At 35.2% G+C, this 26,088-nt stretch overlaps 2 protein-coding genes across 2 annotated transcripts; both read right to left on the bottom strand.

Annotated features, from left to right (window-relative positions):
• Positions 1–11,205: 11,205 nt before the first annotated feature.
• Positions 11,206–12,174, bottom strand: LOC147553123 (uncharacterized). The gene has a single exon (XM_086670480.1). The coding sequence runs from the start codon at positions 12,011–12,013 to the stop codon at positions 11,444–11,446; it is 570 nt and encodes a 189-aa protein (XP_086526606.1). The 5' UTR covers positions 12,014–12,174; the 3' UTR covers positions 11,206–11,443.
• Positions 12,175–19,812: 7,638 nt separating this feature from the next.
• LOC147553124 (F-box/kelch-repeat protein SKIP11-like) lies at positions 19,813–22,564 on the bottom strand. The gene has a single exon (XM_086670481.1). The coding sequence runs from the start codon at positions 21,589–21,591 to the stop codon at positions 20,290–20,292; it is 1,302 nt and encodes a 433-aa protein (XP_086526607.1). The 5' UTR covers positions 21,592–22,564; the 3' UTR covers positions 19,813–20,289.
• Between the last annotated feature and the right edge of the window lie 3,524 nt (positions 22,565–26,088).

The raw sequence follows: 26,088 nt of genomic DNA on the forward strand, positions 1-26,088 counted from the left end.
TGGAGGGGCTATAAATTCCAGGTTGGAGGGGGTTGTAAATTTGAAATTTTTACAGTCCCTCCCCCCAGGTCTTATCCCAGCCGACCCTTAATTAAGGATCGGTTGAGGTCCCCAACGGTCTTGTTGAGGCCTTAATCGAGCCGTTGGATGTGATCCAACGGTCTAATTTTTTTTTTGACACAAATATTATTAAAAAAAGTTAGTTACTTCTTTTTAAAGATAGATTACTACTGATTAAAATACATTAATAATCCAACTTTTACATAGATAATACAACGATCCAAAATACATTTCTAATAATCGAGCGACCAAAATCTATTCATTGTCATTGTTCGATCTCGTATTCCACAAGTGTTCAACAAGATATGCCTTCAACTGGGTATGGATTTCCTGACTTCTAACTCGACCCATACGTTCAAGCAATTCGTCCGGTAAAGTTTCTCCACGATGTATCGGACTCATTTCACATCCCTCGACATTGGTTGTAGCATTTGGTCCTTCGATGATCATGTTATGCATTATGATACACTGCCTTCATAATATCACTCATTGTCTTTACCTCGCACCAACGTGACGGTCCCCGAGTAATTCCCCAACGAGCTTGCAGTACACCAAAAGTTCGTTCAACATCTTTTCGAACCGACTCTTGTCTTTTGACAAAGTATGTTTCTTTTAGTTCATAGGTATTAGAAATAGTTTTGACTAAGATACCTCATTGAGTTTGTAGAGGAATTTAATATGGTTGTTGGGTGGAGCATCAAATACAAATTTTAGGACCTCAAGATAGGCTGAGGTTATAGCTTAATTTTAGGGGCTGCGCTGAGGCTGTAAATTATGAGTGGAAAAATGATTTTAGGACCTGAGACAGACTGAAGTTGGAGATGCTCTAACTTTTTTTTTTTATGAGAAGAGACGCTCTAACTTGAAATGATATTCTATTTTTTCTTAAACAAATATGAAGTAATTGAACCACTTGAAATTTTGAAAACAAAACCGATTTTTTCTAAGGTGATGTCATTAGAGATCCAGAACATTTAAATCTGATACAAAAAGATTGTTTGTTGTTTCATTTAGAAGAGTGATACATCATTACGCGACTTAGATATTAAAAAGGAAGTATCGTCTGGTTCCGAAAATATCTTCTTGAGGCTGTCACGACACTAAACTACCATCGACTCATATGTCACATGTATGATGCCCTCATGGGCATTATAGAGAGATAGATGAGACATACTATTAATAAGTGACACTGATCTCTTCAACAGATATCAACATATACTAGTACTGCCTCTCTAGCAAGTTGTGTTTCTCAATTATTGGGCTCTTCGTACTCTGACAAATTGTCCGTCCCCTTCACTCTTTCCAATTTTACCCTTTCTTTTTTCTCTCTTCGTTGTTTCTAGGGTGGTCGGAATGCAGCAAGGCCCATGGATGACTGATTGCTATTGTCCTTGCAACAAATTGGGCTACTTTATTATCAAATTTGTTTTCGACAGTGTGGACTTCCCCCATGGCCCTTGATTTGATATGTTATAATCAGTCACGAGAGCCACGCCTAATGGAAATAATGTGCCCAATTATCTCTCTCATGGCCCATGGGTGGTCCACTGGATTTCCAAGTCTTATCTATGTAGATTTTCGGGGTCTCATTGTGTTCCTCGAGGTTTAGTCACTTTAACAAGTAATAGATGTTAGAATGTACCACTGTCTTTAGGGCAATGTGGGGAGTGGGGACTGTTTAGAGTATTGTGCCCTCTTTACTAGTGTCATTTTCTATAATGGAATATGGACCCCAGGCCCAAGATATCCTGCACAATAATTGAGGTACCTTATAAGTTAGTCTAAATCACCACGGTCGTAAATATATGCAGTCAAACTCGAGAGGGTAACAACATTTTCTTCGTAGGAAAAATAGACCCCCAATCCATGAAACTTCTTGAGACAAGTGTAACAATAAATGACATCGCCGGACTTCTTGAATGACTCAAGATTTTACCGTATATTTTTAGTTTAAAATTTGGAAGAGTTTTCCCTTTAGTTGGATGAAAATCCCTATCAGTGATATTCTCGACTAAGGATAGAAGAGAGTAGAATAAAGAAGATGAGGGAGAGAGAAAAAATAAAAGAAAAAGAGAAAACAAAAGTTTGATAAGGGAGGACGGAATTAGAGGAATGAAAAAACAAGGTTAATCTGGGACCCAAAACCGCAAGTTGGTCACAATTTGATATCAAACTGGAACTAACCCAAACTTTATAAGAGTACACCGGAAACGTAACGGCTATTCCTACCGTTATCTAAACGTTATAACAGCTGGGAAATCCAATTAGAGCGTTGAAAGTTAATTGGAAATCTTGAAACACTTTCCAGCTATGGCCCACCAAAGATTGTACTCATAACCATACCTGTCCCATCATGTCTCACTAACAACCGTTGGATATTACAGATAGGCAAAATCAGTATATCCAAAGGTCCATAATGATGACGTTGATTTATACTAAATTTTAGAAAAAGGGGCCCACAGAAATGGGGAAGTGGTAAACTGAAGCAGAGATAGACAAAGTTTCTGACTTACGTCAGAAAACAAACAGGGAGGTAAAGACAATTTAGACAAAGACACCGTCGGCGCATTTTAGAGATCAACAGTACCTTCCTAAAGATGCGCCATTCAGGCGCATGATAGCAAATACGACATGTAGTAAGTTTTTATTACGTACCTATTCGGTCTGTCCTTTTCACCGAAAACAAATTACCTTTTACCAACCTAACTCCACCACCACCACCTAGGGTTTCAACAAACAAACAGAACTCCACCTAGCTAGGGAGCTTATAATAAATAAATGCTAGTATATAATACCAGGTACTAACAATTTACAAATAAAAACAGACACCTAGGTACCTAACTTCATTATATAATTGGAAAAAAGGAGGCAAAAAATTAAATGACTAGGAGTACACAGTCATAGGGTCAAGGTTAATATAAAAAAGAGAACACCCTACCACATGTTCATCTTCGGGACCGATTCCTGTCATTCATACTGCCATTGGCATACACATGCCCCCCTTTGGATCTGTCCATGCCGTTGGAAGAGGGAGGGAGGGAGGCCTGTCATTCATTTTCCCATCCGGCCTACACATGCCCTTTGGATCTGTCCATGCCATCCATGCTACCTTGTCTGCCGACTAGAAAGTGGCAATTTTTGTGCCATCCGTAAGTCCAAATAGTATCCAATCGAGAGCTTTGAAAGTAAAATATTAATTATTATTAGTTGAGAGTTTAGCAAAAAAAAAAAAAAATTACCGAGTTGATAGAGGAACTCTCTGTAATCCCTCTATAAGACAAGGTAATTTTAGTGTTTTTTTACAGTGTTTTCAAACACTTCAAGATCATCTTACTAGCCAGCTCAACGATAAAGTACGTCTGAGAGTATATGGGAAAGTCGTCTAATCATTTTTGGAAAATTTATCACCTCAGTTTATCACTAAAGTTGGAGTTGTTTGGACTCAAAAAATAACGACTAATTTCAAATAAAACTACTTCCAACATAGCTTCGCTCCCATCCCTTTAAAATGCACGCTCCTACATGTGGTTGTCGTTTTACATGTGTACATACTTCTAAAGTCGAATGTTTTGCTATTGACCTATCGTGTGAGCCGATTTCTTCAACTATTACATATAAATATAATACCAAATAAAACACATAATTTTTGAAAATAAAATATTAATTATTATTAGTTGAGAGTTTAGCCAAAAAAATTACAGAGTTGATAGAGGAACTCTCCGTAATCCCTCTATAAGACAAGGTAATTTTAGTGTTTTTTTTTACAGTGTTTTTAAACACTCGTGATCATCTTACTAACCAGTTCAACGATAAAGTATGTCTGAGAGTATATGGGAAAGTCGTCTAATCATTTTTGGAAAATTTATCACCGTAGTGTTAAGTTTGTGGTCATCCAACTCAAAACTAATTGGCAATGAGGGGAGAAGACCTATACTTTATATTCTTGGTTGCTAGTTACCTGTTCTCCAATGTAACGTGTGGCTTTTAACCCTATCACGTGTTGAGTCTAGCTCTGATACTATGTTAAGTTTGTAGTCATCCAACTCAAAACCAATTGGCAATGAGTGGAGAACACCTATACTTTATATTCTTGGTTGCTAGTTACCCATTCTCCAATGTGGGACTATTCTCACACGTAGTTTATGACTAAAGTTGGAGTTGTTTGGACTCAAAAAATAACAACTAATTTCAAATAAAACTATAAAGTTTTGATCTTAGTGTAGTTGCAAAACCTATATGCAAATATTTGTGATGTAATTGCATTGAATTTTCCAACTGCTTCCAACATAGCTTCACTCCCATCCGGTTAATATGCACGCTCGTACATGTGGTTGTCGTTTTACATGTGTACATACTTCATTTGTCTAAAGTCGAATGTTTTGCTATTGACCTATCGTGTGAGCCGGTTTCTTCAACTATTACATATAAATATAATACCAAATAAAACACATAACTTTTGTAGCCCCCACGTTAGTTTCTATAACTTTGAAGTACTGTTCACAACGTTTAGAGTTGTTAATATTGCTTTTGTTAGAGTATAAGGATCGAGATGAATCGAGATCCGAAGATATCCAAGATCAACCGTCCAAGATATATGAAGATGAGACGGATCGACATCAAGAGATCCGACGATCAAGATGAGTCCAAGATATTGGAAGATATGAAAGATATCGAAGATATATTTAGGATATCTCTTGTAACTATTTAATAGTAATATTGAGTAGAGATTATATTGTTTCCTAGTTTAGTTAGGAGAAACTAGGAAACCCTAAACCCTATAAATAAGAGATGGGTTCTAGGAGTTTAAGCATTCGATTGTTAATCAATCATTGTAACGAATCACCACAATTGTGGATAATAAAGTATGTAGCCGTTCTGGCTTTCTCCGTGGATGTAGGTCGTGATCCTCCGACCGAACCACGTAAATTATCGTGTTCTTTATTTTAGTTTGTATCTTTTATTCTACCAACTAACATGAACTTTCACATGGTATCAAGAGCAGGTTTGTTAATCCTGTGTTCCTTTTTGCTTCGCACTTTCCCGACGATTTTTTTTTCTAATCGTTGTGATTCCGTCATCAATCAATCACTTGGTCTATCTTTCCACTCTAGTGTTTTTTGGCTCATTTTCTTTTGGATTTTCAAGAAGAAATTATATTCAAGAGTATCATTGATTGTGGTGGATTGGGTTGTTTAGACGATCTTGTCTCATCTCCCTTCATCTTCCATACTCAATCTAAATCTTCTTCTCCAATATTCAGTTCAAAGAATTTCACAACAGTTCTCTCTCTTCTTATCCATCCGTCTTATTGGTCCTCATGACCTTTCATAGATCAGAAGATACTGAATGAGATGTTATTTCATGTAAGGAAAGGTACTCTGTCAACATAGTATTGCTTCCTTCTTTTCCAATCTTTCTCTCTCTACCTACTGCGGCTGATTACCCTTGGGATAATTATTATAGTCTGTCTCAAGTTGTTTTACTTGGAGTTGTGAATATGCAAATTACCTAATCAATGGCCATGGGATATGGTTGATGAATTTGTTTGTCAGATTCAATCCTTTATACACATTCAAGTATTGAACAACCCACCCATTCTTCTTCAACTTATCTCTCTCAGTCGATCTCGATCTCCCTCTCGGTTCCAACCCGAGTTCACATCTTTCCATCGCTCACTCGGGTTCACCGAGTTCATCACCATATCACTCGGCTTCACCGAGTTCATTAATCTCTCACTCGGCTTCACCGAGTCCATCCCTCTCTATCTCTCTCGACCTCATCCGAGACGAACATCTATAGAGGTTTATACCTCTTTACCGAGTTCATTATTCACTTGGATCTTTTCATGGGCAGTCATCTTTCCCGATGCCACCAGCTTATGTAATGTGGTTGTAAAGTAGTAGTCAATTGGGTATTGTTTTTAATATCACTCAAGCTTTCTCTTTTCCTTCTGCTTGTGGTGTTCATGCTCCTTTCATCAATCATGATCCCTTTGTGAGTCCATCAATCAATTTGTTTTTTGCTCAAATATGACTTATGAAGATTTTTTTTTTCTTCGGTACATAGTAATCAGACTATGTCTTTATGTGATGGTAATCGAACCATCTCTTCACTGTTAGAAGTGATGCTTATCTTAATCAAGACCATGGAAGAGACCTCCTCCGCAATAACTTTCAAACTTCCGCAATTCTTGATTTTTTATTTGGATCGATTAAATTGTCCTGAGCAGGTTCATCAATCCTGTTTCATCAACTTTTTTTAGCTTCCATATTATCGACGATATTTTCGTTGTGATTCAGTAATCGATATATTAGTTTGTTGATATTCTTTTTTCCAAGTTCATCTTGTGATTCTCATGAGCGGGTTTAACAATCTTGTTTCATCAACTTTTTTACTTCCGCTATCCCAATGATTTTCTTTCGTTGTGATTTCACTTTTCAATCACTTATTGTTTTTTTTTCGACTTTTGCAAAACATATTTGTCGTTAGATGCAAAGAAGATCTTCTCAATGGTCATCCATCCCAGCTAATACATTAAGCTTGGTCATCCGTCAACAATATCAACTGTGTCTTTTGTTCCTGGATCTCAGGGACGTGCTCAATCAATCATCTCTCTTTCTCACAATTCTTCACGTGAGATACTCGTTGGATCTTAACAGGGTTATTCACACAACTCAACCTTGTTTGGATGGCATCCACAAATCAACCTTGTTTTTCTAATCCTCAAGGCTATCAAGTTCAGTAGAAAATGGCATACACTCATCTTTTTTCTGTTTTTTTCTAATATCAACAACATACCCTCTATATTCATGATATAGAGAATCAATTAAGGACTAACCAGTTCAGATCATTATCTCTGGATGATCACATTCACACGAGTGATCCATCATCATCCAACAATCATCTTATGATTCTTTTAAGCGGATTCAACCACTAAACGAGTCGGTTTCCAACAAACCACAGAATATCTCGTCCCTTCCTTAATGTTTATCGTTGGACAAATTCCACTGTCCCTCTCTTCTCAAAACGGTCTTTGCCGAATCGTTTTCTTTCATCCGGATTCAAGCTTCCGCGAGTTCCAACAATTTTTTTGTTGTATTTATCGTTCAATCATCACTGTCGTGGATTTGTTAATGAGGAGTCGCAAATTTCCACACATCATTGATGGTCGCTCTCTAATCTCATCAATTACACCACCTTCAAAATCATATTTAGTAGGATATACTACTATAATTTTTGCTTCATCTTGATATTCCTCGTATTCAATCTCTCGCTTCTTGTTTGATGTATTGAGTGTTGTGTTTTTTTCTTTTCAAAACCAATTGAATTTTGGTTTTTCGAACTTTGTCTCTCTAGCTCACCAGAAATTGGATTGAGAACTTTCTTTTTTTGCCGATCGACTTTCCCGACCTTTACTTCGACCAATCGAAATCCTTCATCTATTCAGACATCACCTTATTAGCCACCACTGATTTCTTTTCAATTTATGAGTAATCGTCCCTCTTCCTCTCGGTTTGTAATCCGACAAGCTTATCTCTCTCTCCCGATCATTCAAGATCGATAATTCACATGGTGTAATCTCTCTCTATGTCATCTCTCTCTCTCTCTCACCCATAACCCCCTCTCTCGGCTATATCTCTCTCCCTCGCGATATCACTCGTGGATTGTAATCTCTCCCTCATGGTTTCTCTCACGTGAGTGTGAAATTTCACATGGTTTCGAGACGCTATCTTTCTGTCACCTCACTTCTTTTTGTGACACTATGTCTTCATCATCCTCTTCATGGATCCGCCGGTTACTATCTTCCATCATCAACTACATATGGTATCGTTTCCTCCTTCGTTTGTTGATAAATTTGAAGCTGACCTCCCTCTCACCAAATTTTATTCAAGCTCGAGAAAGAAAGAAAGCAAAGAAGAAAAGAATGAGATTCAAGCTTACGAAAGACAAAAATATTATATCAAGTTTATGTGCGATTACAAGTTCAAGTTGCAGACAAAGAATTCAGCATCATTGGTAATTGTTTGACATTAAACAAAAGTTAAAATTCAAGTTCAAGTTCAAGTTCAGGTTTGAATCCGATCATATGCGAGCAACATTCATCTTTTCCAAGTTCAATCTTCAAGTTGGAAACTTCACAAGCTCCGTATTCCAACTTGAGGGGGAGTGTTAGAGTATAAGGATCGAGATGAATCGAGATCCGAAGATATCCAAGATCAACCGTCCAAGATATATGAAGATGAGACGGATCGACATCAAGAGATCCGACGATCAAGATGAGTCCAAGATATTGGAAGATATGAAAGATATCGAAGATATATTTAGGATATCTCTTGTAACTATTTAATAGTAATATTGAGTAGAGATTATATTGTTTCCTAGTTTAGTTAGGAGAAACTAGGAAACCCTAAACCCTATAAATAAGAGATGGGTTCTAGGAGTTTAAGCATTCGATTGTTAATCAATCATTGTAACGAATCACCACAATTGTGGATAATAAAGTATGTAGCCGTTCTGGCTTTCTCCGTGGATGTAGGTCGTGATCCTCCGACCGAACCACGTAAATTATCGTGTTCTTTATTTTAGTTTGTATCTTTTATTCTACCAACTAACATGAACTTTCACAGCTTTAGTGACAACTTGTAAGCGTATTCTAACTTATTGATGTATATCATGATAGTTATACCCTAATACCCACGTTTCACCTTCAAAAATACCTCGCATGTACTATAAGAACTTCAAAAGAATAAAATAACATGGACAATAAGAGACATTTACATGGGAGAATTAACATAACAATGGAAAGTGGGAAACCATAACATAGAAAATTTGTGTACCTTAAATATAAATAAATATAGTTTTTTATTTCTAATAAACTTTATTTATTGCAATTTCTCAATAAAATTTGTTAGGGTTATTTGGTGAAAGGAGCAGATATAAGTGTCGAGTGATGAGTTTGGGGCATGAAGATGTCATTTTTTTTTGAATTTGGGAGCATGGACCAATTTTATCATCCAAAAAGTAACGGCATCAAACAACAAGTAACCGTTAGTCGAAAAAGTGAGCCGCCCCGAACACTAGTTTTATTTAACTTTTTATGCCTCAAACATTCATTTGTCAAATGTAAGTGTCTTAACACTATTATTGCAATTTTTGTGAGAACTACTCAAAATAAAAATAAAAATTTAATTACATCTATAAGTTATATTTATGCATACCCATCATTTTTCTCTTCTGACTGACGCCATTTTTTCTCCCTCTCTCTCCCCCTCTCTTTATTTCTCCCCTTTTCCCTCACTCACTATTTCAGTTCCTTCGTCTGAACTCACCTTCGTCTCAGATGAAGGGAAAGGCTCATGTGAAATCCTAAATCTCTCGATGTTAATCCATAACTCTCTCAGTTTCTCTTTTCTAATTGTTTCAACACAGGAGAAGAGTTTCGCTTGAAATCTTAAAACTCTTCATGTGGGTAACGAATAAGGGTACCCTTCTTTGTTTTGTCGGAACAATGAAAAGATGGAGAGAGAGACAGTGGTAGGGTTCATCTTAAACCACTCAAAACTCGCATTATCCTGATACAAAACGTTATTCTCCAATTTATCGTTGTAGATTCAACATTCTTTTGTAATAACACCAAGTTAGTCAGAATATTGATAGAGATTATTTTTTACATTAAGATAATTTAATATCAATGAACAAATGAGTATTTATTGATTTATTAATTTACATTAATTTTGGTGTGAATGAATGGACGAATGCATACAATTAGATTTTGTGGTCATACTTTTTGTGATATATAGGTTCGTACACGAGATTTATTAACATATGTGAGCGCCTAGATTTATGTGAATATGGTCAATGGATGTAAATAAGTTATTTTGTTTTTAATTTGAATATTTCTAAAAGATTGCAAAATTTGTGGTAGGAGCATTTGTATCTAAAAATTTTGGTCAGCGCTTTGGGGAAAGCTAAATAGTTTCCGGAGTGTGAAGACTTGGTCAAAAATTGGTCAAATTTGTTTGACAATTTTATTTAGGGGGAAAGCAAAATAGCTTCTCCACCTCACCTCTCTCTCTCTCTCCACCTCATCGTCTTCTCTGTCGAAGGTCGTCGGCCGGAAAATTTTCGCCGGCGACCTTCAAACATAAATTTTTTTTTTTTATCTCTCCCTCTAAAAAAAAAAACTTTTTTTTTAAAAAAAACAAAAATCTCTCCTCCCTCTCTAGATCTGGTGAACCAGATCTGATGCACCAGATCTAGGTCTGTTCGCAGACCAGATCTGGTGAACCAGATCTAGAGAGAGAGGAGATAGATATTTAAAAAAAAAAAATTACAGAGAGAGATTAATTTTTTATTTTTATTTTTTTTTACGTTGAAGGTCGCCGGCCGGAAAATTTTTCCGGCCGGCGAACGTGTCGGAGAAGACAGATAGAGAGTGAGGTGAGGTGGAGTGTTTTTTTTATTTCCCCTTAAAAATTTTTCCCTGGAAATTTTTTCTAAAATTTTATATATTCCCTTTAAAATTTCACACCCCGGAAACTATTTAGCTTTCCCCAAAATGCTGGCCAAAATTTAGTGTCCATGTTTTAAACTAGTACAAGAGTCAATTGACGTTAAGGGTTATTAGAAGACATTATTTTTTGGATGATAAAGTTAGTTCTTGCCACCAAACTTAAAAATGAACATATTCATGCTCCAAACTCAGCGCCTGGTACTTATGTTTGCCCCTTTCAGAAAATAACTCAAACTTAACTTGTTATAGTTGGTCTTTAGGATTGTTATCCATGATTTTTTTTATTTTTTTTGAAAGGTTGTCCATGATTTTTTCTTTTTTGAAAGGTTGTCCATGACTTAATATGACACTTCTATGTACTATGTAGAGTATATAGTTTTATTTAATTGCTGATTATATTAGTATTTTTTTCCTATTCCAATCTAGGAGTCAAGGTCTCTAATTTCCAGTCACAGATATTTGAGTCTATATCATTTTATTTTTGACGAAGGGCACATATCTTTTCTACCTTATGACCCGACCCTAATAAGGTAATGAAATATTTTACCAAAATAAAAAAGTTAATTTGGGGATCGAATATGAAATAAACAAAGACCAGCTCCTTAACAGGAAAGGTTAAAACTTCATCAGGATTTAACTAGAAATAAGTTGCCTTGTTTTAAAACTAAAAATTTCGAGGAGCCAGACATAATTACAAAAGCCACAGTGGATACATTCTCAAGGGTATCAATAAAATATGAAAACCCCCTTAAAAAGGTAAAATCCTTACTACCTCCTCCATTTCTACTAATTTTTCTCTTTACTCCCTAGTTCCAATTTCTTTCCTTTTTGCCCCTCTTTTAGCATATCAGAAAAGAGGGTCTTCTTCCCTCACATGAACAGTTCAGACTGTAATAATGTGTAGTAATTAGCAGTTTCATCTTCAATCTCCCATAACCCATCAAACATATCAAACCCATTTCTTCTTCCATCATAGATTTCTTCTTCTACTAAATCATATCTAATTTCAGGAATTCCAAGTTCATCATCAGAAGCTTCTAGAAGATGCCTCATAATCCTTTCTTTATCTTCTTCTTCTTCAGTAGAAGATGATGAAAGAGAAGATGTTTCTTCAAGAAGGTTAATGGAAGTATCCGGGTCACTATCAGAAACTAAGTTATTAGGTTCGGGTAGTAACAGGTTAGAGTTGAGGTTAGGTTCTTCAAATTCATTATGTTGAGGAGAGGAAGAAATTTCTTTCTGAAGAGTTGATATCATAGAAGATAAATCTTCAATGGGTTCTTCTTCTTCTGATTCAAGAAGAGAGAGAATCTGGGTATAAGAAGGAGAAGAAGAAGAAGAAGAAGAAGATCTGGGTCTTTTTATTTCTTCTTCTTCATCATCAACTAGTAATTGGGTTTCTTCCCTGAGACGTTTAAGTGTTGTTGTTGTTTCTGCCATTTCTAGAGAGAGAAAATGAAGATGAAGAAAAACACAGAAAGATGAATAGGAGGAATAGCACGAGGGAAAGAAAGAGAGAATAGGATGAATGTGAGGAAAGAGAATGGGATAGGGGAGGATATTTATATAGGGATGAAAGGTAAGAAGTACTCGTACTAGTCAAAACAAGCAAGAGAATTATTATTTTAAACAAAAAGTTTGAAGAGAGAGAGAGAGTGGAAAAGAAAAAGTGAATGGTATAGAGAGAGAGAGAGAAAGAGACAGAAAAGACAGGTTAAGAGGTGGAGGAGGGAACAATCTCCTAGGTGCGGTATTAAAGTGCAGGGGTTTATCTCTTTCTTTCTCTCTCCTCTATTTTTCTCATCTTTTTCTCTTTCACACTTATCGAGATAACTCAAATCATCTTTTCGTGAGAAATTAGTTTTCCACCTTTTTATAATACTCCTCCCCCTCATTTTCTTTTTCTCTGATTCGATCTAAAATCTGAACGGTTCGTTTCTACACAGATCTCAATAAGATGATTAAAGTGAGTAGATATGATACTATTTAAAGAGAGAGGGATAAAACGGTAAAATGAGTTAAAAAACAGATATTTGGGGTGTGGTGGATCTGAGTCGGATTGATAGGATGTACTACTAGTCTGCCACACCTAACTTATTTTATAATATCGAGGCGTGTGAGAAAGCAACACCTCTTTCTTTGAGGGGTATTATCGTCTTTATGGGTCCTGCTGGCTCGTGTATTTCACCGGTCAGTCAGGGTTCGTGTACAAACCTAGAGATCTGCTACACAATTATCAAACAACTCCCCCGTTCCGCCTTATTTCCTTTGAACGACTTAAAAGAGATAAATTGTTTACTTCCACTCTAATTTTGTGTCGATGTATACTCTCATTAAGATTCAGTCGAGATAATAGTTTGTCTGAGAGACTATTTCTTTTTGTTAATATAGTCTACTAATATTTGGTACAGTGGTTAGATCAACCTAAATTCTAAACATCTTTTCACGTAATAGAATCCATTTATCTTTGTATATATTGATAGAACAATTTATATATTCGATTTTAAGTACTTCCATTGTTAGGTGTTAATTGGTGAAATGTCGAGAAGAATGCGACAAACTAGCTAATTTTGAACCCAACTCTAAATACGGATATGAACGAAAGAATTATTTTTGAAGATCGTTGTTCCTCTAGTAAGCCCGATCGAGATCAATAATGTCTCTCTACCCCTTCTTAGCACAGGAGAATTGCAATGTAAGAAAGATGAATTTTTGAGAATTCTTATCCAGAGTCGCACAAGATTATTTAAAAGCCAAATATATTTTTTAAATCAATCGGTTGCTTGATTTAAGTGGAAAGAAAGGCTCACCCTGAACCACTTGTCTTTATATATTCAAATGTCACGAACTGTGGATCCGTGTTTCTTACATGTTCAAGTAGTTGTACCTCTTTGATGTTTTCCTGTGCTAATTATGTATCTTGTTTGCAATTAATGCTTTACCATTTAAATAGAAATCATATAGTAGCTTGTAACGAGTGGAGACATTGGATCCGTTTGGCAATAACCTCATATTTCAACAAATGTAACCCATAATTTCATACCTAGTTAGATAAATTTGCATCAAATTGTTTCAAAGAGAGTTGACGCCTTGACATATGCCCTTAATTTGTGGAAATCTTGAATAATAATTACTCCATATAGAAGACGGTGGAGAACTGTTTCTATGTTAATTATTGGTCAAATGCTAGGAACATCACCAGAAAATGGCAACGGAAAATTCATAGACTACAAAATTAATACTTTAGAGAGAGAATTTTATATGTATACAAGTGCATAGAATATGTACTTCAATAATTTTTCAAGTACAAAATGCTTAGGCCCCATCCCTTTGATTATTTGTTAAACTTCAAAAACTGTTAACCTAATTGAGAAAATGTTACCTACAGCCATGTGCAAGGTACAATTTATCAAAAGCTTTTATCACAAGCACATGTTGGCAGTTGGCTTTAGTCTTGAGACCAACCCTTTTGCCCTACCTCCACGCTCTCATGCACGAGTGAAATGAAGAATTTCTTTAAAAGAGACTAGTTCATTTGGTTACAACACATCAAAGTAGCCCACTAGTGTTTATGTGTTTTCTCGCTAGTAGTATGTCTTTCATACAAATAGGAGATGTATTGAAGTAATGGAGTGTTAAATTCACGATTATGTGATTGTCGGAGAGATAAATTAAAATAGTCAATACGATAATTTAACATGGTTTGATCGGAAAATCACAATCTACATCTACAAAGAAACAAATAAGAGATTTATTAATAGTCACCACAATCATAAGTTGATTCGTTACATCAATCAGACATAATTAAATGAATAAACTACTCATATTTATAGAGTAACTTTTGGTTTCTTACTTTCCCAATAACTTTCCTATCCCCCAGAAGGGTCCTCCTTTCGCCGGAGCCCTTTTATGTTTCCTTTTGTAGTTTGTTTTCCATGAGTAAATAGTTTATAGGGATTATTTTATGGACTCACCACATATCGATTCTTTCAATTTGGTATAGGATTCGAAAGATTTAGTAACAGATTGATGGAGTGAGAGAGAAAGAAAATAAGAGAGATTTGAAATTTTTAGGGTTCAACAGGAATTGAAACAACAACATCTGAGTGATTGAACCTTCTTGAATCTTTGGATCTATCAAGTAACAAGTCTAAACAGAAGGACTCAAAGACTTGTTCGGCAGTGATAGTGGTGGTTGGCCTTGCGATTTACATTTATCGGCGGCGGTGGTTCTCTCGGTTGGAGCAATTTTAGTATTAATTTTATATATTTTGTCGACCTTTAGGGTTTTTTCATTCTCGATCTTCAGGATCTTTTGTCGACCTTTAGAGTCTTTTGTTTGAGTCTGTGTCTGGTCAATATCTTTTCCTTCACGAGGCACTTCACATTTGAAAGTTCTATGGTTTCGCTTGGTTTAAAAAAAAATTATCATCCATGTATTCGCAAAGAATAAAAATTATCATCCATGAAATATGGTTTCGCTTGGTTAAAAAAAAAAACCTTTCCCATCTAACCTATGTGATTAAATAAATACATCTAATAATAAATTGTATTAGATTATTACAAGAAATATTATGAATAAATGAAATGAAATTTTTTAGATCTTCAATTATCTTGAATTTTTATTGATCGTCGGGTCTTTGTCTTCTCAATCTGTCAAGTCATTCACGTATTTTATTATGGAGCATCAAAGAAATTATCCCTCTCCCTCCCAACCATATCTTACCAAATTTGTCATTGTAAAGAAAAATTCCAATGGAAAACCTTTTTTTTCATTTTAAATACCTTGTGTTTTTCACTTTTTTCTATTAGTTTTCATATGAAATTAGGCAGGTGGTTTTCAATCCAATTAAGAACAGTAAAAGTTAATTCGATATTAGTCAATAAAATTCCATGTATATGGAAAAACTCAGTGCAATTTAAATACGAAATAGCAATGCCATGGACATCCTACTATTTGATATGCTTATAATATCGCCTCCCCAAATCTAGTAGAACAGTAATACTACAAACACATAATGGTCCATCACATAAAAACACAAACTAAAAAGAATATAAGTAGACTAGTTAAAGGTGGTGGTGGTGTTAATATGGGATGGATGATGATGAGATGCTTAAAATAAGCTTGAAAAGAAAGATTATGCAGTTTCCAATTTGGGGGGTTCAAATTTAAAGGGAGTAAAAAGGGTAAATCTCTATTAAGGCTGATGAGAAGAATAAATAAAAACAATTGGTACTCTGGCTAGTTAGGGGAAGAATGATATATGTCTATAAATCTATGTAGAATAATGGAGAGAGAGAGAGAGAGGAAGATCTATTCATAAAGTGTTTATTATACTATGATGTTGGGTGATGATGGTGCAAATAAGGAGACAGACACAAACACATTAGAATATGAGGCAGAGAGGGAAACAAGAGAGAGAGAGAGAGGATTTGCCTTCTTTTTCTTATAATTCCTTGTCTATAAAGTTACCAATTGAACAAAATTAAACCCAAATCCAAATCCAATAAACTTCAACCTGGCATTGGACTTGATGCCTTTGACCTGTCCCATGGACCCCATCTCTCTCTAAACAACTACTAATTTGATTTAAACTAATTTTGAAAGACAGAAATATAGAGATGTTAATATGAAAAATGAACAATTTGCATATAGGTGAAAATTATTTAATGATATCAAATCTAACTTTAACTGCACTAACTAGAATAGTTATTGGTTAATCCCAAATTGACATTTGAATAGGATTGATTTGAATTAGGTCATTTCCAAATAACTTTAAAATAAAAAGAACTTTCTTTTTTCCTCTTTGTTCCATTGCTTTTACCAGGGCATTTATGAAAAGAAAAGAAACCACTTACTACTAGAAAGAGGGAATAAATTCAAAAACTCAATGGCTAATCTTCAAAGTCAAGAGTGTGAAGTTCATCTGTTTTTCTACTTTAGAATTATGCAATTCCATTAAAAATACCACTTTTTAGACCAAAGATACTTGGTGAACTTCTCATATGATGAGGTGGTACAAGTTTTTTTGTTTTTGTTTAAAATGGGTGGTAGAAGTTTTTGTTGGAAATGGGTGGTAGAAGTTAGTTTATCTATTCAATTACTTCACTAAGCATATCTTTTCTCGCCTATCTTTGTTTAATATGGTATTTCTTTTTATATGAACCATTTTTCTTTAGGTTTTCCTAACATGTGTTTTTTCTCGCCTATCTTTGTACATGATGATGTGTAAAACATTGGGAGTAAATACTAAATATGTTAAAATTGGTTTGGTGGTTGAGATAAACTAAGCCAAAACAATTTAATTTAGTTTTTTTATGAATTGGTAAGCGTGTGCCTCGAACCCTTGACCTCTAAGTTGGAAGACTTACCTCTTACCACTTGAGCCAAGGGTTGTTGGCAACAATTTAATTTAGTTGGTGTCAGCTTAGATACTTTAGACTGAATGAAATTGAACCGACTAATAGTTCCAAGCTTAAACAATTGAGATGAACGACTCATCTGAGTTTCTATGTAATGTATTGATATTATACTTAACCAACAAGAATAATTCATGATAAGTTATTAAGTACTCGACGAAATTTAAAGTGGTTTCTATTTTAAAGTAGTTTATTTGTATTTTAATAATTCATGAACATGTACTATAAACTAATGGAAATTCAATCGAGATCCAACTGCACAATGAATTTATTATTAATCTAGTTCCGAGAGGGGAGATATTTCCTTTTTGCAAATAAACTAAGGAGTACCTTAATTCTTAAAACAATATTATAAGTTTTGTTATTGAGTCTAAACCGACTCCATAGAATAGCAAAACAAAGTACAATTTGAAATTTTAAAAATTGAACAATAATAAAACCGAAAACGCCTAGAGATACCCCAATTAATATACTATTATTAGATTATAACAACAACAACAACAAACAAAGAGCTAAGTCCCGATCCGATCTTTTCTTAATTTACACGATTAAATACTAAACTAACAATTTAAATCGATGATTACTTTGGCTTTAACCCAAGCATAAATCGTCAAAAGAGGAAAAAAAGAGTTTAAAATGCAAACTACTCATTCGATTAAATAAGTGAAGATCGAGAGGGCAATTATTAATTGATTATTAGATGTTAATAATGTGAATGAACATGTGCTATATCTTTAGTGATATATTCTGGTTCACAACCAATGCGTCCTTCATATTCGCTTATCCTCGTGGTTTTGTCTGTCCCAAACACTTTTTGTTTAGTTGTAAGGACTTTTTTCTATAGTCTATGTCTGTTGGTGAAGGTTTAGATGTTCATGCTTCTAATTTTATTTATTCTTTGGGGCTGATTGGACTTGATTAATCATGGCAAAATTCAATCTGAGGTGGTTTCACTTTTTTTAATTGGTTTTTTAATCTAGAGATGTGTTGCTTTATTTTGTAGATCTCCAAGTTATTTTGCCTCCTCTTATTCATCAACCTTACTGAAGACGCCCCTTTCGTTAGATCCTTCAAAGAGACAATCACCTGAAGTATAGTTTTGGCTATAACCCGATTAATTGGGTTTAGGCTCGTCATAACAGTCTTTAAGAGCATATATATATATACACATTTAGTACTCGAATCAGACAATTATAGAGCTCATTTAATTCATGAATCTTGATGTATCAATATCTTGTAATGATGACTCTTTTTGTAGTCCATTTCCAAAAGAAAAAAAAATGCACACCTCTTCTATTACGTGCACACACTGCAAAGTTTTTGTCCAAGTCAAAGCAGATGCGTGCATATAACAAAAATAGTACGAGTGTACAAATTTTACCGTAACAAACATGAGTAGCGGATAAATTTTATAGGCACTACCAGTTTCTGGAACCCCCATACCACGTTCTTGACTTGGTCCACTACACCAAGTCATATTTTAGAACTCACACCATAGAAGAGAGAATGCAAAAAGAAGAGAGAATGCAAACGGCCGTTGGCTGAGGGATTCCTCATTGCCGACCACCATAGAGTCCAGGGAGGGAGAGAGATCAAGTGAGTGAGACAGAGTGGGCGAGTGAGAGAGTTAGAGAGGAAAAAAACTTACAGAGAGATGCGAGACAGGGGGTGAGTGAGATTGAGAGAGAAAGAGCGAAAGCGAGACCAAGAGATAGGGAGAGAATCAGTGGGAGAGAAATCAATCAGAGACAGAAACATGCCCGGGGCAGAAAGGAACCTGCCACCCGCCGTTCACCTTCATCTTGTTCCTCTGTTTCAAAATGGGGTTTGCACAATTGCACACACACACACACGCACAGAAAGAGAAGCATGCACCTGAATATCTCCTATCAACTGTAGCTCCACTCATTTATGTAACTTTAAAGCCTCATATGAGTGTCTCACCAAATTTCACAATACAAATCAAAAGATCATCCAGATCTTCTGTAAAATATAAGGATTCCGGTCCAGCAAGAACCTTTAAAATGTCGAAAGCTAACCAAAATTTTTAAACTCTTGACAAATACCATGTCTGAAACTACCATAGCATGTAAACTGGTTAAGATGGGAGTGCTAAATCTGAGTTAGTAAGTTCAACAAAACTGCAGACTAATAAGAAACTCCGAGGATACGAAGACAACTTCTTAAGATGTTTCCAAGTTGCCATCTTTTGTGTGGTTAAGCCAAAACACGAGTAAATGCATGTACTATCCTAAGCAGTTGGGGCAAGAATTGGCTTGAGATCGGCCTTGATCTCTATTGATCGAACCCACGTTACTCAGATACAAAATGTCACTAACTCCTACATATATACTCATGTATATCAATATGCACCACATATATATAGATACTATTTTTTTTTTGGAAGACGACTAAGATCTACGTTACTCAGATACAAAATGTCACTAACTCCTAATCAAACTATTTTTATTCTATAGGACACATGCTCTAATAATTACCAACAATTCGAAGTTTCAAACATAAAACCAATAGAGGTTTCCGATTGGGATCAAGGAGGCCAACCTTATTGCCGAGTTATTCGGTTAGGAATGCCTATCGTAACTGTTTAGGTATGACCCTTTCGATTTTTGTCTTTGTCAAGAGAGGATTATATGTCGAACCAAGGTGTCAAAGTAGCACTAGAAAAAAACTGACCTAAGACATGGCGGCTTATAGATATATTGTGAAAAGAAACTATCAGTAAGATGGTAACTAAGATTAGAACAACACCAAATAATGATAACATCCATATCGGTGTAATAGATAGAGTGAGACACAGATGGTTATCAAAGTTTTGCATTGAAATGTAACTGATAGAAACAGAAAGAAATATCATACCAATGTAACATAAGCATTACAGAAATACTATAGTTTCGAGAAGAGAACCTCCCAGAACCTATTTACTCTTTGTGATAACTGAGCCAAGCACATTAAGGAACATGAAATCTATACCACCTTTTTCTTATGATGCCTAGAAAGCTTCCAATATCCTTGACATCCTACCAATGTTCAAATTTATTAAAACTAAATTCACTATACTACACGATGCCAACCTTCGAAAGCTTCCATGTTAACAAATGAAGGAGAAGATGCAAATTCAATGACAAAATAAAATAGAACGAGAAAAAAATAAAGACGACAAAGAAACGCCAAGCCTCCTTCGAACAAACTACTAAGAAGGTAAGAATTACCCAATAGGAGGATCTCTGCCCTCTTTGAATCATTCTTGTATGTTCCTTCTACTGAATCGAGACACGTCAGCACCCCATCACAGCGCAGTTGTAGACGAAGCTCCCCGAATGCTTGCTAGCGAGTAGGTTCCATTCTGGTGGGCCTTCTGTTGGGACCCAAGAGTTTACCTCTATAATCCCTCCACCCATAGCTCGAGGTCCACCAATAACAATAAGACGTTCCCCACACGCTCTAAATGCCAGCCCCCAACCATTCGTTGACACCGCTCGCTCGGGCAACCTTCCTATTGTGTTCCACGAGTTCCTTTCTTTGTCATACTTTCGTAGCTCCTTCTCGGCATAATCAGCAGCAAATAATTCATTGTTAGCAACTGCAACCAAAGGAGGAGCTCCAGTTGGTCCATTCCGGCCTGGAAACATATTAGGAATTTCACGCCAAGTTCTCGTCTCCAAATTATACTCCTCCCCGCAACTAAGCAATTCCGAATTTATTCCCCCAATAACATAAAACTTCCCATCCATGAATACCCCAGAACACATTTTCCTCGGTTTATTCATGCGTGGTAGAGTAACCCAAGTTCCAGTTTCCGAGTTATAAAGCTCAGCTGAACTCAAAACTCTTCCCTGTGAATCACAACCGCCAGCTAGAATTGCAATATTTCCAAGGCTAGCCGACCCAAACAAGCATCTAGGTGAATTCATCCTCATGCCAGAGCTCCAAGAATTTGTCAATATACTGAACTTCCATATAATATGAGATGTTATTTCTTTCCCTAATACAAGAAGTTCAGTTCCCACAGCACAAGACTCCTTATCAGAGCACATGAAGCATTCATTGGAGGGCATTTTGGGTAAATGCATCCACCGGCGATGGTTAGGGTCAAAAGCCTCCCACTCAAGAAGATGGCAAGAGAAGAAAACCCAATGCTCAATCATACCCATTTTCTGCCTGAGCTTATAGAGTTCCCCTTCACGAATTAAATTGCGAAAGCTTGAGTTTATGGATGCAAGTGAGTTATAATCAGACCTAGAACAACGGAGGAGGCAGTTGATCGAGATATCTCGACCAAGCGGCTGGATTAGGGAATTCAAATCAGATTGATCTCCACCATTATTAGCATTCTTACTATGACCATGGTGATCAGTAGGAGATATGTAAAAATCATTCAATGTTCTAGTAGTCTCATCTCCCAATTTCTCGATCAATAGCTTGGATAACTTGCTTCTTCCAACTTCTTCTCCTTCATCTTCTAACCGACGCTTACCGTTAGAAACCTCAATCAGATATTTCATGTAAACCCACTTAGTTTCTTGATCAGATGAGTTTGACAAAACCCTTGAAACTAAACAAGACTGTCCTTCCAACATATCTTCCAAATTCGAAAGCCAATGAATAATTACAAATGAAAATTTGGATTCTTCTTCCTCACCAAAAGACAGCCAGAGCTAAACAATCAAGAAACAGAAGCTCTGGTACTCTATTAGTTCTCTTACTAGCCCAAAACCACCATTTTTAGAGTAAAAATACCATCTTTCGGAGCAGAAGTTGTCTGAATAAGCCCTAACTACACTTAATTGAGACAACAAAAGCAAACAAAACACTAAAAATAGAATCTAGGGCTAAAACATAAGATTTGATTAGCTTCCGATCTGGATCAAAGAACCATCGATCGAAATCAAGGGAGCTAGAGAGAGAGAAAGAGAGAAACGGAACCTGCTGGCGGAAACAATCTTTCTTAAGAACTCATCGAATTCATCAACATTAAGAAACCCAGAAACAATTTAGGTCAAAATCAAAAACCCAGAAATTAAGATCAATTTCGTTGTCGAATTACAGGAAATTAGGGTGAAATGAAGGAAGAAATCATTCGATGTGAGAGTAGAGAGAAAACTGAAAAAAAGGAATAAGATCAAAACTACTAAATACGTTTCTTTGTTTATCTATAAAGAGAAGATGAAGATCCGTTTCATATCTATCAGTTATAAAAGGAAAAAAAGGTTGTAAATTTATTTGGTATATCTACTAGTAAAATTTTGTTCTAATCATAGTTAGATAAACACCAAATGAATTTGAAATCGAAATTGAAAAGAGACAGAGAGAGAAAAAGAGAAAGGTTTGTGAACTTACGGATTTGGATTAGAAGAAGAAGAAGAAAGATAAGTAGATTTGGGAATTTATCAACTTTTTATGGTGTTCATCTTCTTCTACTACTTCCTCTTCGTTTTCGTCCGTCGTCCACTCTCTCTCTCTACTTTCTCTCACTAGAAATCACTATCTGCTGTGTTGGGCTTTGGGGCTATCTGGGCCGCTTTGACCTTTTCTCTCTCTCTCTATAATCTTTTATTTATTTATTCGTTTTTCTTTTTCTTTTTATTTTATTTTAATTAATATTTTATTTATCTTTTAAAAAAGGGAATAAGTGGGACCCAACAAAGCGGCTAAGAGACCACCAAAATGTACGAACTCCCATATGGTCGATCATACCAAACTGTACCCGAATATAGAATCCAACGGCAGGTAATATCATCATATATCTTGGAACTCCGTACAGAGAGATGTTGTTATTATCAGCCGTTGGATAAACAAGATGATGTGACTAATAATGTGGAAGTAGAAAACGGCGGGGCTAAGTTAGTTACGTAACTTCAGCAAGTACAGGATAACGGTGTGAGTTTGGGTGTTTCTTCTTGGAGTTTGTATCGGACGTGATTCGCACGTGTTAACTTGAAAACGGAGTTTGACGAAAAAAAAAACAGACAAAAGTAAAAGGAAGCCGTTCTTTTCACGTCTCTCCGTTATCTGTTCTTGCCCCTTTATGGTGGGTGGTTTATCCACTTTCTCAAGTTTTTCCTCACACCCCCTTCTCCCCATTACTGACCTAGAATACCCTAGTCATTCATTCGTACACTTTGTTTACACTCCACATATTTTCTTTTGTAACTATGAAGTCCAAGTGGAATTCTTCTACCAAATTCGTAAAACAATATTTTTTTAGTAAAAAATATTATATTTTCTCTGCAAATCATGTGTGGATATGGTTTGAACGTTTACGTGGTAGGCTATGAGTCGAAAATGAGTATGCCACGTCAGAACTTGGGTCACATGTCGATATGGTTTTTGGGCTACATAGCATTGTTTGTTTTTCTATATTCTTTTGTTGACATTTGTTTGTGTTTTCTATTTAATATTCTCATGTTCTACTTACCTTCTCTTCTTTGATTATTTCTAATCTTGAAGATTAAGAGAATGTTTTCATTTAATGTATTGTTAAAGGTTACTTACTGTTGTATTCATATTCTTTTATTTGGCTGTTAGATTTCAGCGAATCCTCGTTAGATCTAAATTACATTTTCGTACTCACTTGCAGTCCTATTTAAAAGAATAATACAAATTAGGGTCAAAAGACTTTATAATAAGGTCAACTATAGTCAAGAAATCAATTTTTTTTTTGTTGGAACATAGTAAAGAAATGTTAGTATATGTTATTTTGTTATGATACGTATATAGTAAAGAAATCTTATTTTCTATACTATTTTGACCTATATAGAAATTACCCCTAATACCTTGTCTTATTTTCTTTACATCTAATAATATATTTATTTTTTTTATTTGTTTACTCGAATTTTCTTGTTATTTGCTTTTTTAGCTTCTTTATACTTGGTTTAAAAATTATTAAAGTATATTTTACTTTAGGAAAATAAAGCAAGCCAAAAATAAATAAAAATGAAACACTTGCATGTGCACACATCATCCAACTCGACATACTTTGGAACTTTGAAGGATGAAATTGATTTAAATATACAAAATTAATTAATTTAAAAAAGAAAATCACTAATTTCGAAACGACAAAAGCCACCGAGTATCCAATTACAAAAGATTTTAGCACGCAATTAATTAATAAAATAACCCTCCCAATCACTAACACATATTCTCCAATAGTGGTACAACACATGTCACATAATCATCTAATTGAAATTTATTAATAAAATAATTTTATCGGAGTCTTTTAAATTAACAATAGAAAGAAAAAGAATGAGAAGAAGAACAAGTAGAAAATGACTCAATTAGAAAAATAAATAAATGTGTTTGTGCATTAAGTTTAAATTTTTCTGTTTTGTTTTACTTTTTCTTCCTAAGCATCCAACCAGACTCAGTACTTTTAGCCTCAAGCACTATACATCTTTAAAAAACAATCATACATTAATTCCACCAAAATCCGCAAAAACCGTGTCGTTTATCGCTCAAACTCATTCATTTTCTTCAAAAGTTTAGTCGTATTTAGTGGGCAACAAATAAATTAGTGGGGATAGGAAGATCAAGTGCTGCTAAAGAATTAGTAGAGGGGTCCCTCTATAGCTAAGAATGACAATGACATGTACTATTTCATCTCCAATTCCGTTCAGAAAATAATTCGGGCACGAGTTGAGACGAATTGCTTCATCTAATTAGTTCTAACATATGCTTAACTCACATAACTATAAGTACCAAATCACATTCTTATACTAATAGATCAAGATGTTCATTTGATTTGAATATGATTCTATCGATTCATCATATCATTTACAGATTCAGTACGGTTATTTCTATTAAGAATGAGGGCGAACGAGGGTGAACGAGGGTTGGTCATTCCTAATAGTCTTATTTCAATGAGATGGACATGGTCGGCTAACCCTCTCTTTTCTCTTCTTTTACTAAAAATGTAGTTACTCATTTCATAAGTGCATGACAATCTTATGCAATATAAATGTGAATAAATTTATCCACAGGGAATTAGATTTCACAATCTTAATGTCATATTCAAGTAATTGAATTCAATTGGAACACGTTCCCGTGAATTTTGGTAAATTAATTAGATCAACTTGAGTAATTTCCATGTACTTGAAGTTGTTGTTTTTTGCAAGTCTTTTTCATTGTTGAATTTGTTCGATCAAGTCTTTGTTTTTAAGTCTTTTTCATTTGGACTTGAAAGTTTGAAAATTATAACAAAATGAAAGTAAAGCATCTTTTTCTTTTACTTTCTCTCTATAGTTTTCTTTGCTTCTAACTATCAACTAGCTTTGATGGCTTTAGTTTCTTCAAAGGGAAAGCTTTTTTCTTTTATGTGAGGACATAACTTGGGTTAATACTTGCAAATAAAGTGATACCTCAAGTCCCTCTCACAAGGCACAAACTTCTCTTGGCTTCTTCATCAAAACCCAATTAATTAATTTAGTTATACTTTTATAGTTTGATATGAGATTGTAGCCGATTCCTCCTTTGCTCCTTTTGCTCCTCAGTTTACGGAGTAGTAGGAGCCGTTTTTAGTTGTTGTTCCTCTCCCAAGGACAGGTTCTTAAGACTATTCGCCCGTCCGTTATTGGTAACCCACTTCTCGTCTGACTTCATGTGTTAAGCCTGCCACCGACGTCCATCCTGAGCCAGGATCGAAATCTCACTGAGATTCATAGTTGCATTTATTTATAGCTTTCTTGTTCGTAGATAAAGCGGATTCAGAATTGTTTTTCATTCCAATCGTTAATTTGTACTCATGCGCTTCATTATTGCCTGGAGTTCACTCCAAAAAATACAACCATTAATTGTCAATGGTTAATCTTTAAGCATTATTCACTAGGAGTATTTTCCGAACTAATATAGTTATTACATATCTTGGCATATTCGAGACGACTGCTTGCCATGTGTAAGAGACGAGCTTGAGTCAGAAGATATAAGCAGAGCAGAATCGTTGCTTTTATTACAGACAAATGTGTATTAATCACTTTAGTCTAATAAGATGATTTAGTATTTGCATTGACTTCATTATATATTATTTTTTCACAAAATGTAATTCAAGGACAATTTCCTTCTTTTTTCCGTCCTAATTGAAT

This window comes from Eschscholzia californica, unplaced genomic scaffold, assembly GCF_041429995.1.
Source record: "Eschscholzia californica isolate CP2 unplaced genomic scaffold, dmEscCali1.0.p SCAF_3, whole genome shotgun sequence".
Lineage (NCBI taxonomy): Eukaryota > Viridiplantae > Streptophyta > Magnoliopsida > Ranunculales > Papaveraceae > Eschscholzia > Eschscholzia californica.